Source organism: Chlorella variabilis (assembly GCF_000147415.1).
Source record: "Chlorella variabilis unplaced genomic scaffold CHLNCscaffold_24, whole genome shotgun sequence".
Lineage (NCBI taxonomy): Eukaryota > Viridiplantae > Chlorophyta > Trebouxiophyceae > Chlorellales > Chlorellaceae > Chlorella > Chlorella variabilis.
In genome coordinates, this window is record NW_005435064.1 from 86362 (window position 1) to 97599 (window position 11238).

The 11238-nt window shown below is 63.4% G+C and overlaps 4 protein-coding genes across 4 annotated transcripts; 1 reads left to right on the forward strand and 3 right to left on the reverse strand.

The window, feature by feature from the left end:
• Nucleotides 1-122: 122 nt before the first annotated feature.
• On the forward strand, nt 123-602 carry CHLNCDRAFT_26998 (hypothetical protein; the record flags this gene model as incomplete). The annotated part of the gene is made up of 1 exon (XM_005844085.1): nt 123-602. A coding segment is annotated over one exon (480 nt), but the record flags the coding sequence as incomplete, so codon positions are not given.
• Nucleotides 603-1134: 532 nt separating this feature from the next.
• Nucleotides 1135-2467, reverse strand: CHLNCDRAFT_139247 (hypothetical protein; the record flags this gene model as incomplete). The annotated part of the gene is made up of 6 exons (XM_005844167.1): nt 1135-1148; nt 1310-1480; nt 1600-1698; nt 1826-1895; nt 2018-2077; nt 2177-2467. The coding sequence occupies 6 exons, from the start codon at nt 2465-2467 to the stop codon at nt 1135-1137; spliced, it is 705 nt and encodes a 234-aa protein (XP_005844229.1).
• A 929-nt stretch (nt 2468-3396) lies between these two features.
• Nucleotides 3397-6252, reverse strand: CHLNCDRAFT_139248 (hypothetical protein; the record flags this gene model as incomplete). The annotated part of the gene is made up of 8 exons (XM_005844168.1): nt 3397-3714; nt 3849-3964; nt 4110-4179; nt 4320-4733; nt 4924-5123; nt 5240-5399; nt 5506-6008; nt 6162-6252. 8 exons carry the CDS (start codon nt 6250-6252, stop codon nt 3397-3399), a joined length of 1872 nt encoding a protein of 623 aa, XP_005844230.1.
• A 577-nt stretch (nt 6253-6829) lies between these two features.
• On the reverse strand, nt 6830-10397 carry CHLNCDRAFT_139249 (hypothetical protein; the record flags this gene model as incomplete). Its single annotated transcript, XM_005844169.1, has 9 exons — nt 6830-7069; nt 7478-7505; nt 7640-7754; nt 7930-8178; nt 8253-8555; nt 9064-9124; nt 9432-9578; nt 9843-10022; nt 10362-10397. The coding sequence occupies 9 exons, from the start codon at nt 10395-10397 to the stop codon at nt 6830-6832; spliced, it is 1359 nt and encodes a 452-aa protein (XP_005844231.1).
• Between the last annotated feature and the right edge of the window lie 841 nt (nt 10398-11238).

Consider the following 11238-nt stretch of genomic DNA (forward strand, 5'->3'; position numbering starts at 1 on the left):
CGGCGGCACAGCACCATTTGAGTTTGCTGCCCTTTGCCACCACTCCGCCACTGCCGCTGCCCTTCAGTGAGTGGATTGATCCACTCACTGCCCGACCGCCCTTCTTCCGGGCTTCTGTTGAGCATGCAGAATGGTTGGGAGAAGACCTTGGGCTCCTGGGGGGCATTGAGCGCGAGCTGGCAAGCCTGCCTGGCAGCTATGCCGCCGAGGCGGGGGGCAGCATGCTGCTGGCGTATGCGGCGAGCGGCAGCGGCGAGGAATGCATCGGCGCCGTGGCGCTACGGCGCCTGGCCGGGCACACGCCCACGCTGGGCGAGGGCGACGCGGTGGCGGGCGTGCCGCTGGCAGAGGTGTGCGAGATGAAGCGGCTGTTTGTGCTGGAGGGGCACCAAGGGTTGGGCGCTGGCGCGGCGCTGGTGCGGGCCCTGCTAGCAACGGTGCCACTCCTGGGCTACCGCCTTATGGTGCTGGACACGCTTGAGCGGATGTCGTGCGCCATTCGCTTGTACAGCAGGCTGGGATTCCAGCCCTGCGAGCGCTACAACGACTGCCCGGTGCCGGACGTGCTGTACTTTGCTTTGCAGCTGGGGACAGCCACGTGAGGCAGCTTTTGCCAGGCCACTGGTACCAAATGTTTGCAATGAACCGTTCTTAACCTTTCTCTGTATCTATCTTATCTGTATCTTTATTCGATGACTAGCACTGCAATCGCACCGACCACCTGCTTTCTGTAAACGTCTGCCCTGTCGTCATGGGAATGTTACAACACCTCAACCCCCAACTCACGCAGCCGCCTCTCCACCTGCGCCAGGCAGGCGCTGTTGGCATCCAACTCTGCGGCATGTGGCAGTGCTGCTTCGCCATCCAGTTGCTGACAGCCATTATGGAGGTGGCGCTGTTCTGCCACGAGGTCTCGAAGCACCGCCGCCACGCGCTGGAGCCTGAACATGTGATGCCAAGGGCTACTGAGATTGCAAGTTTTGAGGCCGATGTATCCATCATCAGCCACCATCCTAGATGGGCAGCTCTGATGCTCGCTGCCGCTGCCTGCTTCCTCTCTTCCAGCTGCCATTAATGCCTCTTGCAACTGGCCTGGTGGTGCTCCTTCATGGCGCGGGGAGCCGCCGACTGCTGCTAGCTGGTGCAGACTGCGCCGCGCGATACAGCGCAGCAGTGTCCCAAGTCCCGCATAGTCCATGCCCGCGTTGGCCGCCAAACTTCTCTGAACCAATCGTTCAAACTCAGCCAGGCTGCAGGCAAACATGAAATGGTAGCAATTCAGAAACCTATCGGCCTCTGCCAAAATGACCTAGCTTCCTGAAAAAAGGAGAGGGCCGGTCTTGCCTGCAAAGCTCCCGGCAGTCCTCGATGCCCTCCTCAGCCTGCCGCCGTTCCAGTCGCAGCAGCGCCCACGTCCAGTGCACGTTGTGGCCATTGAGCCAGTTGTGGTTGATGCTAATACAGTCGTCGACATTCTCCACTGCAAAAATATCGGGGGCAGTACCCAACACGCAGATGTCAGGAAGCAGGTTGGAATGCTTCAGCGGAGGCCACGCTGCTGTGGGTTGGCAGGTGCAAAGAACATGGCATTGGGCCTACCCGTATGCCACCAGCCTGAGGGTACAAAAATGGCGTCGCCCGGATGCTGAACCACGGTTACGATGTGCGAGCGTGCCTCTTCAAGTCGAGGGTACAGGCCTGCATGCACGAGAAAGGGCCGGTCATTGCACAGGGACTGCCACTGCGACGTGGAATGCCTGACATGCATGCCCCCCCCTCCATTGTCACGCCTTGCAGCAGCATAGAGGCCTGCCAAACGCTGCACCTTCAAGGTCTTCTGCAAAGAAATCCCACGCAGGGATACGACCATGGAGGTCCAGCAGCAGGTGGCTGTACTGCAAGCGGGGGACAGAGGCAGCAGGTGGCTGAAGCAACAACAGGGATGCATGCCCCTACTGCCGTCAAGTTAGGGGAGCCCCACCTGGGGCGGCAGCAACCGCCACAGTTTGCATCCCACCACATTAGCTGACCAGCTGAAGCTGCGCAGCACATCTGAGTGCAGTGAGGTGCTGGTGCCCTGCAGGGAACAGGGGCAGCCACTGGCCAGGTGCTCCATCGCAGGGGCCTCATCGATCGCCTTTTTTTCACCTCCAGCTACCTCACTTCAGCCTCCTACCTTTGCACCCAGATACACAAACCGATAGTCGGCTGTCCTGACATCGTGCTGCGGCTGCGGCTGCTCACGGGCATCGTACAACTCATTCAGCCAGTCGTCAAAGAAGAAGGAGGGGCAGCGGTAGGCTTGATACTGCGGATCAAAGGCCGCCAAGTGCCAGTCCTTGCAGTACCACAAGGGACCAGGAGTCAGCAACGTGCTGGATGCCCTTGTTTCCTCCTCCTCCTCCTGCTGCTGCTGCTGCTGCTGGTTGTGCTGCTGCCACCAGTCAATGTACTCTGCCAGCAGCATCTGCCGGCAGGGCCCGCTCCCCTCGTGCTCTCTGCGTGCACAAGAAGCCCGTTGCAAGAGGGGAGTCATCCCGCAGCAGCCTTTACCTGCTGGCTGGCACGCACTCGCACCTGGCAGTGTCTGTGACCATGACCTGCGCATGTCCAAAATGCTGCCGCAGGAAGTCGAAGTCGATTGCGCCACATGGGGTAACCCAGTCGACTGCTGCCCGCCAGCCCTCCGTCGCACCCTCAACAAGGACCGGGGCATTTGGCTCCATAAACTCCAGGCAAAAACGCGCATAGCTCAGCTCTGAGGCGGGGAGGCGGGGAATGGAGCTGGTCTCGGCGGCGGGCGCCAAGCCGGGCTCCGCCGGCGGCGGTGCGCCGCTGTCGCCAGCGGTCAACACAACCTGAACGCACATTCGCGATCGATCTATTTCTCGCCATTCAGTGCAGCGGAGCATCCACACGACAGCACGCCATGCCAACCTCTGTAGTTGCAGCAGCAGGCCGAGAGAGGAGCGTGCGCCAGGGTTCGTGCATCTGCGGCCAAATGATGGATAGACGAGCGATGCCCTGGGGGGAGGGGGCCAGGCATTATGGCAGCGGGTCGCCGTGGCGGCAGCGTTGGCAGCGGGCGTGCCTTGGAGCCGTTGCCGGCCTTGCCTGGCTTGGCATTCCTGCCTGGTGAGAATCGACAGCAGATACATACCACATGACATTTCATGCAGGCTGGGGTTGGTGCAGGCAGTTTCTCGCTGCGCAGGCCGGCCGATGCTCACCGACTCACTGTGGAGAGGCAATAATACAGTTGGGCATCAGTTGGGTATTTGATGAATCAATGGGAAGAATCCGAGGCACAAAGTTGGGCAGGGACATACAGCAAATAGCAACCATAAGAATTCTTTCCTCAATTCACAGGCAGCGACAGCCTCCCGACTAAGGTGCTCAGGCCTGGCCATCCGGCGCGGGGCAGCCGCTGTGCTCGCCATCGCGTCCCACTCCGCGCGACACCACCCCCGCCGCGCCCACATTGAAGCGGTGCAGCCAGCGGGTGTAGTAGTCGTCCAGGTAGCGCTGCCGGTCGCCGCCCACAGCCGCAATCTCTGCCAGTATCGCCTCCAGCGCCTGCCAGGGCACCCGCGAGCTGCGGTCGCGTGGCCACCACGGCGGCTTGCCGGTGCCCGCCACCTCGGCTTGGCCGGGCTGAGAGATGGCGGGGTCGCACACCACCGCCAGCCACCAGAGCAGCTGGGAGGAGGGGTCCTGCGGTACAGATGGGGGGTGCAAGGAGTGGGGCTGTAGAGGGATCACAGCAGCTTCCAGGTGCAGGAATGCCAGCAGCAGGCTGGGGTGAAGGGTCCCACCACCACAACAGCGAGCGGCTGGTCAAGGCCCACCTGGGCATTGGCTTTGCTGAGCCCAAAGGAGCCAGGCATGAGGCCAAACTCGTAGGGGCTGATCTCAATGGCGCTGCTGCCAGGCCGCATGAGCCAGGAGTTGGCCATGTTGGCGCCTGCGGGAGGGGGCGGCGGGACGGCGCGGCCAGGCAGGGGTGCGGCAGGGTGAGCGGGTGATGTGATTGCACGCGGCGGGCGGGGAGGGCAAACAGCCTCTGCAGGCAGCCATGGGTGCGCACTGCCTGCTGCACGTTGGCACACCGTGCATGCCGATGAACACGTCGGCATCCTGCGCCGCCACCACGCCCGCCTCCAGACTCGGCAGCTCCACCTGCACACCAGCGAGAGGTGGGGGCTCTTAGAGCAGGTGGAGCCGACTCCGGGCCAGGTAGACACCCCAGATCTGCCAGCACCATGCAGTGGGCGGAGGCAGGAAGGAAGCGGGAGAGGCAGCACAGCACCGCGCCGCACCTCGCGACACTCGGCGGTGATGGTGGCGCCGCCGCCGGGCGGCTTGTGCCGCCACTTGTTGCACCGCTGCAGCAGCTCCCTCGCGTTCAGCAGCTGCCGCCCCTGGCCGCCCCGCTTCATGAACGCCACCCTCAGCCGCCGCCCGCCTCGCCCTGCTGCCGTGCTCGGCTGGCCAGCACCGTTGCTGCCCATCTGCTGCTGCTGCTGCTGCACGTGCTCTACCAGCATCTGCCCATAGGCATAGTTCTCTCTGGGAATGGCCCGCATCAGCGCCTGCCGCGCCGCTGCCTCGCCCAGCGGCAGCTGCTCCTCCAGCGCCCGCATCGCCTTGAACCGCCGGCCACACACAAACATGTGCTGGAAGCAGCGCTGCTCAGAGCCCTCGAAGCTGGGCCGTGGCAGCAGGCCGTCCCACTGCAACGGGATGGGATGCAGATGATGGGCAGGCACAGTCAGAAGGCACGGTGGGGGCACCGAGGCAGGCAGGCAGGCAGGTAGGAGGTGCCAGCCATTGCACGCATGCTGCTACTGCCCCCACGCCACTTGTGCACCCGTTTGCCATACAACCCGAGTCCAGCCAGCTCTCAGCCCCAGCCCTGCTCACCCCCTGGGCCAAGGGGTCGTAGTCGTGCGGCAGGCGCCGGCTAAAGTCGGCCCATGTCTGCACTGACAGCTCGGTGAGCGGCGGCAGCAGCGCCGCCTCTGGCGCCGTCATGCCCAGCCCCTCGGGCGTCACCGTCACCAGCTTGGCGTGGCGGCGCCAGGGGGTGCGGCGCAGCAAGGCGTGCAGGTAGGAGGCCAGGTCTGCGGAAGGCAGGCAGCAGCATGTGGGTGGGCAGCTGGACGGCGGGCAACAGGCAAGGCAAGCACCGGAGCCACACTATGCTGCACACGCGCTCCGCAGCAGCCCCCTTCCTCACCGTGGAACACGTGCACAAAGTTGGAGGCAAAGATGGGGTAGACCACGATGGGCACGGTGCAGTTGGAGAAGGCGGGGGCGGCGAGGTAGGGCACGGGCTCCCGCGACGTGGCTGGGCGCATGCTCAGCGGCTCATGCCGGCGCCGCGTCTTGGCGGGGCTCTGCGGCAATGGCGATGCCGGGCAGGAGGGTCAGGATGCGGCCCATTGCACCACAGCGGGGGCCCACCGCACCTGTATCAGCTGCATGCCAGCATGCCGGCCTCACCTGTACTTCATAGGTCAGCCTGCGAGGCTGCCTGGCAAGCTGCTGCAGCCGCCGACGCATCTGCTGCGCGCTGCCAGTGGAACCCAGGGCATCGGCATCTTCGCTGCCGACGGCCTCCTCCTTGCCCTCCTCCACCTCCTCACGACCATCACCATCATCATCATCGCCCTCGCCTTCCGACATATCGTTGGCCTCTTCCTCTGCTGCTGCTGCTGCTGCTCCAGTGCCGGCTTGCCGCCAGGGGTAGTTGTAGATTTTGGACTTGTCCACGCGGATGGTGGGCAACGGCGCCGCCTTGCGTCCCCCCAGCTCCTGGTAGCGCTCATCATACAGGATCAGCACCAACTGGTCCACGCAGACCCGTTGCAGCTGCTGGCAGTGCGCACCCCACGGCGTGCGCTTAATGTCGAGCGGATCACACTGCTGCGGCTGCTCTTCTGCCGCCGCCGCCGCCGCCGCCGCCGCCGCCGCCGCCGCTGCCGAGCGCTGCCTGCCGCCGCTGGCTGGCGTGAAGCAGGCTGGAGGAGGCTGGCGCCCTTTGGCTTCGCGGCGTGCGGCCCAGCCCACACTCAGGGCAGCCAGCAGCAGGAGGACGCCCGAAGGCCTGCACTGCAAAGTCAGCCTGCGCCGGAGCTTGGCGGGGCTGCGGGGCGCACCCTTGGCAACGCTGTGCGCATCCTCTCGCTCTGGGGTGACGGGTCCCAACAGGGCTGGCCCTCCTGGCCTGTTTTTCGCGGGAGTGCTCATTGGCTGCTCGCCATGCCCTTTCGCTGCCTCCAAGAGCTTGTAGGTATCGCGGATCTGAGTAATTGAGCGTGTTCGGCACGAATCGCGCGAGGTGAAGGGGCCCCAGTCGGAGGCGCCCGCGCCTGCTGCGGCGTGCCGCTTACACGCATCCATGGACAAGCTATACATGCATGGACCTCATCGAGCTCCTCCTTGGAGATTGGCCATTGGTGCATCCGGTCCGTCGTGCCTACTGCTTCACCTGTCGCGCCGGTGGAATGTGCCCAAGAGCACAGGCACTCCGCACCCGCACATATTGATGTACTGCACTTCGTCGCGAGATATAGTCATATTGCACCGTGTGGACGTCCGTGGAACCAACATGGGGAGCCGGCTGGGGCTGGCAGCGCTCATCGGCCCACTTGCTTTGCATTTCGGGCGATAGGCCCAACCCTGCCCCAACACTTCCCTGGCGAGCTAACAATGTGGCCAAGTGGGTGCATCAATGTGGATTGTGAGGCACTTGCTTGTGGTGGTTAGACGCTGTGAATAGGGACAAGATGCATCTGGAGTCTCATCTCTTGTCCGTGGTGCTGGCTTATGCCGCAGGCGCCCCCTTGATGGCCAGCGTCAGCTGCTGCTCGGGCTTGGCGGCAGCCCATGCCAGCGTCAGCGACTCCACCGCCTCTTGGCCCTGCAGCTTGTACTCCAGGTACGAAATGACAAGTGCGCTGGCGTCAGGCAGAATGGACGTGGAGTCGCCAGCTGCCGGGCAGATGGTGGTGCCGCCAAAAAACACCTGTCCCGGCCCGGGATCAACAAACGACATGTGGCCCGCCTGCACCACAGGCAAGGATGGAGCTCAGCGCCAGGCAGCCGCACGATGCCAAATGGAGACTTGCCTGTGGCAGCCGCGCCAGCCAACTTCCTGGCTTGGCAAATTCAACGAACCCAGAAGGTCCATCCGTCGCTTGCGTCATGCCCACCCTAGTCTTGGACTCCAGCCCGGTCTTTCCATCATCCCAGTGGCAGCATGTCCTGGGCAGCAACCCAACCCGCCGTTGCACAGCCATGGGCAGGGCACGCAGCAGAATTTAACGAGATGCAGCGGCACCCTCCCCCGCTCCAGCGCTCACCAGCTGGGCTCGCAGAACCCAGCGGCCCTCCAGGCCGCCTCCTCGGCAGCTGTTGGCAGGTGATCCTGGGGCGGCAAACAACGCCGGCGGTCAATGCAATGCACTCCTACCGTCACAACCATCACAGGCTGGTGGTAGCTGCAGCGGGGGCGAAAAGGACATGAAGTTCTAACGAGCGAGGCCATGCCACAACCCTGGTTGACCCATCTGCTTTAGGCTCCTGCGCCTGCGCCAACTCATGCAGAACTTGCTTTCCACTACTCTGCGCTTACTCTGCCAGGAAACGCCGGGCCACTCGCAGGCTCTGGCTTGTGAAATCGATTGGGTCGAGCAGCACCGCGGCGCCCACCTCCTGCTGATGCAGCCCTGCCTGGATGGCCGTCAGCCCTGCACACCAGCCGCGGTCATTGGGAGCCCATCGCAATGCAACTTGCGGAGCGGGAGCCGACCACCAACAGTGGCACAGCCGCGGCAAACTGTCACCCTGGTAACACAGTTGCAATGCCATGCATGAGAGGGTGCCAAGGCAAGACAGCTCAGCCGCCGGCATGCCCCGACTCACCGCCACCCATGCTGTGGCCGACGACCGCTATTGGTCCTGGTGCGAACATGCCGGCAAAGGAGCCGGGCGATTCCTTCCATGTTAGGTTGGCCCAGTTGCGCCAAGCCATAATCTGCTCATAGTATAGGGTTTCCTGCTCGCTGCTGGGTTGGAAGATGCCCTCTTTACGGTCGTACTGTACCACGGCGTACCCATGTGACGCTATCCTATTGACCATGGTGGAGTAGTACTGGGACTGGCAGGTGAACCCTGCACAAAACATCGCAGTGGTGATCCGGCCTGCACACATGTGGTGATGATCCAGCCCGCTCAGCTCCCCTCACCGCTGATCCAGTAAACTGTGGGATACGGCGCTGGTATGTTGGCACAGCTGGAGTTCAGCGGCATCGTGACCCGCAGGTTGAGCAGGCACTGCACGCTGCGGCAGCCGGTGGCGGCGGCCGACAGGTCCAGCGAGATGTTTGACACTTGCCGCAGCTGGCGGCAGGGCCCCACTCCCTCGTAGGGTAGCGCCATACCGATGCCGCTCATGGCTGTGACCAGGATTTCATGGCCAAGAACCATGTAGATAGACTCAAGCTCCTGCGGGTTCTCAGCCGCTGCCTTGGGGCTGGGCTCCTCATAAGCTGAAGGGGCGCTGGGGAGGGCTTGCGCCGGCGCCGACGGCACCGGTTGTGGAGTCCCCTGAGTGACGGCCTGCGGCTCGCCGTGCTTGTTCCTTGTGATGGAAACGCGAGTAATCACAGCTGAGAGCACGCCAACCACTGTGCAGAGGAGCAGGCAGACACTCCCGAGGAGGATTCGCTGCTTGGTTTCCGGCCTCATTTCGGCAACGTTGTATAACGCGACAGACGCGACAAAACCGGCGGAGGAGATTTGAGCCTGGCGACTTCGGTGGCGCCTGATGAAAGCACGAAGTCAGCACGTGCTCGGCGCGCTCAGCAGGAGGGCGCCGAAGAGCAGGGTCTCAACTGTTCCACCCCATTAAGGGAGAACATTAACAGTGAGCACATGCATCAACAAGCGACACAGCAATTCAGCTGCGCCGGCCGCCAGACCGCTTCTCGACGACGCCGGTTACCTTCAGCCCCAGCAGGTGACTGGCAGCCCCGCCTGGTGCAACAGGCAAGGCACTGCGGGAGATGTGGCCGGGAAGCTCTAGTAGCGTCAGCTGGGTGCAGCAGATGGCCGCTGCCTGCAGGTGCAAGGGACAGCCGTCCAGCCATCAGCCCAACCACCAGCAGATCAGGCAGCTGCAGTCAACATGCCACCTGCACTGCTGCCCACGAATAGCTGCTCACCTGGAGTGCTGCCTTCGTGATGACCGGGCAGCCGTCTAGGCGCAGGGCACGCAGGCGGCCCAGATGATGCAGGGTGCTGCCTGTCAGGCGGTCGCAACACACCAGGTGCAGGGCGTGCAGTTTTGGTGGGCTCGCCCAACCCTTTTTGGAAGATGGATGTGGCTGATCATCGTGCTGTTGCGGCCCCCCTCGCTGCCCCACGGTTGCAATAATCTGCTGCTGCAGCCCCTCCTGCTCCTGCTCCAGCTCAGGAAGCAGATGCAGCAGCACGTCATCCGTCAGCGCAGCGCAGCCAGCCAGCTCCAGTTTCTCCAGGCTGCCACGGTTGGCCGCCAGCACCGGTGCCAGCTGGGCATTGGTGAGGAAGGGCCGGCGGGTGATGCGGAGCCGTGTCAAGCCAGTCAAGCCTGCAGGAGAAGGGGAGGACATGGGTGCTAGGGTTGGAGCAGGCAAGGAGTCGCGTGCAAACGCCGTGCGTCCAGGAGCAGGTAGGCGCCAACAAGTGCGCCCTCCGCCCAAAGCTGGGCATCATTTGCGAACCCTCTCAGTGTTCCTGCCCCGCCTGCCTGTCAGGGCGTGGTGCTCATGCCAGGCCAGGGTGGCGCCGCCAACTGCCAGGTCGCGCAGCTGCGGCAGCTCCGCCAGCGCTGCCAGGTCGGCATCCCCCAGGCCGGTGCACCCTATCAGGGACACTGCCTCCACAGCTGGACAGGAGTGAACCAGGCGCGGCAGCAGCCCGCCACCGGCAAAACAGCCGTCCAGGTTCAGCTGGCGCAGGCTGGTGCCGGCTGCCTGTAGCAAAGCGGCAAGGGCCTGGGTCGGAGCGGTGCTGTTGGCACTGCCTTTGCTCGATAGGCATTGCACGTGGCTGACATCCAAATGTCGCAGGCGTCAAAGCAGAAGGCGTCTTCCATTGTTGGCTGCAAAGGAGGCGGTGGCAAGCTGCAGCAGCGCTGCTGCTGTCAGCTGATTGCTACCAACCAGCCGCAGCTCTTCGATGCAATACTTTTTGCCGCTGGCTGGTGTGGGTCTCAGCTCCAACAGGGACGCATCGGTGAGTCCCCCGCAGCCGGACAGATCCAGCCGGACCGCTGCCTTGACAGAGAGGCTGAGTGCACGCAGCAGACTCACCAGGTGCTGCACATGGGAGGCATGCAAGGCCGCCATCAAACCATGTCTACATCCCGAGCAGATGCCCATGGCTGTGCTTGGGCTCTCTGCTGCTGCTGCTTGCTGGTCACGGTAGGGGACGGAGGTTGGGACCTGGGACAATGTGGCTGTGCCTCACCTGAGGGCCAACCCAGACAAGGTCGGCAAGATGCAGCGTACCCAACATACAGCCCAGCTGCAGCAGGGCATGTGCCAAAAGGGCTAAGGAGATGGAGGAAGCTAAGGCCACGCAGTACAAGTCTAGTACAGGCTGGCACCAAGCCAGTGCCCTCACCTGCACCGCCGTGCAATGTGCCAGCGCCACCAGCCCGGGCCCTTGAATGCGCAGGCATCCGCTCAGACATAGTTTCCGCAAGCATGGGCAGCCGCCAGCTACTGCCTCCACGTCAGAATCATCCACGGCTGTGCCAGATAGATCCAAGGCCTCGAGATGCTGCCAGCTGGACAGCAGCCGGCCAATGCCGGCCAGCAGCTCGCAGCCAGAAAAGCTGCACCATCATGACTCAGAGGTGGGTTCCCAAAACTGGGGCCGCAGCACAGCAGCCAGAGGCCTGGACCCCTCATTCCCAAGCTCAAGTCCCTACCTGGCATGCCGCAGCGGCAGCAGACCCAATGCCACCGACCACGCATCATCGCCTGATGGCAGCACTTCCGCAGTCACCCACCGGCAGCCTACGCCAGCAGCGCAAACCTTGAGCATGGCGGTGCGCCACAATGCACCAATGCATAGCAGGCCCAGGCCTGGACAGCATAGCTTCCTCCGTGCAGCTGTTCAGCGCTGGCTGCTCAGCCAGCGCTGAACATGCCTCACCCGACAGGTCGAGGCTGGTCAGTGCAG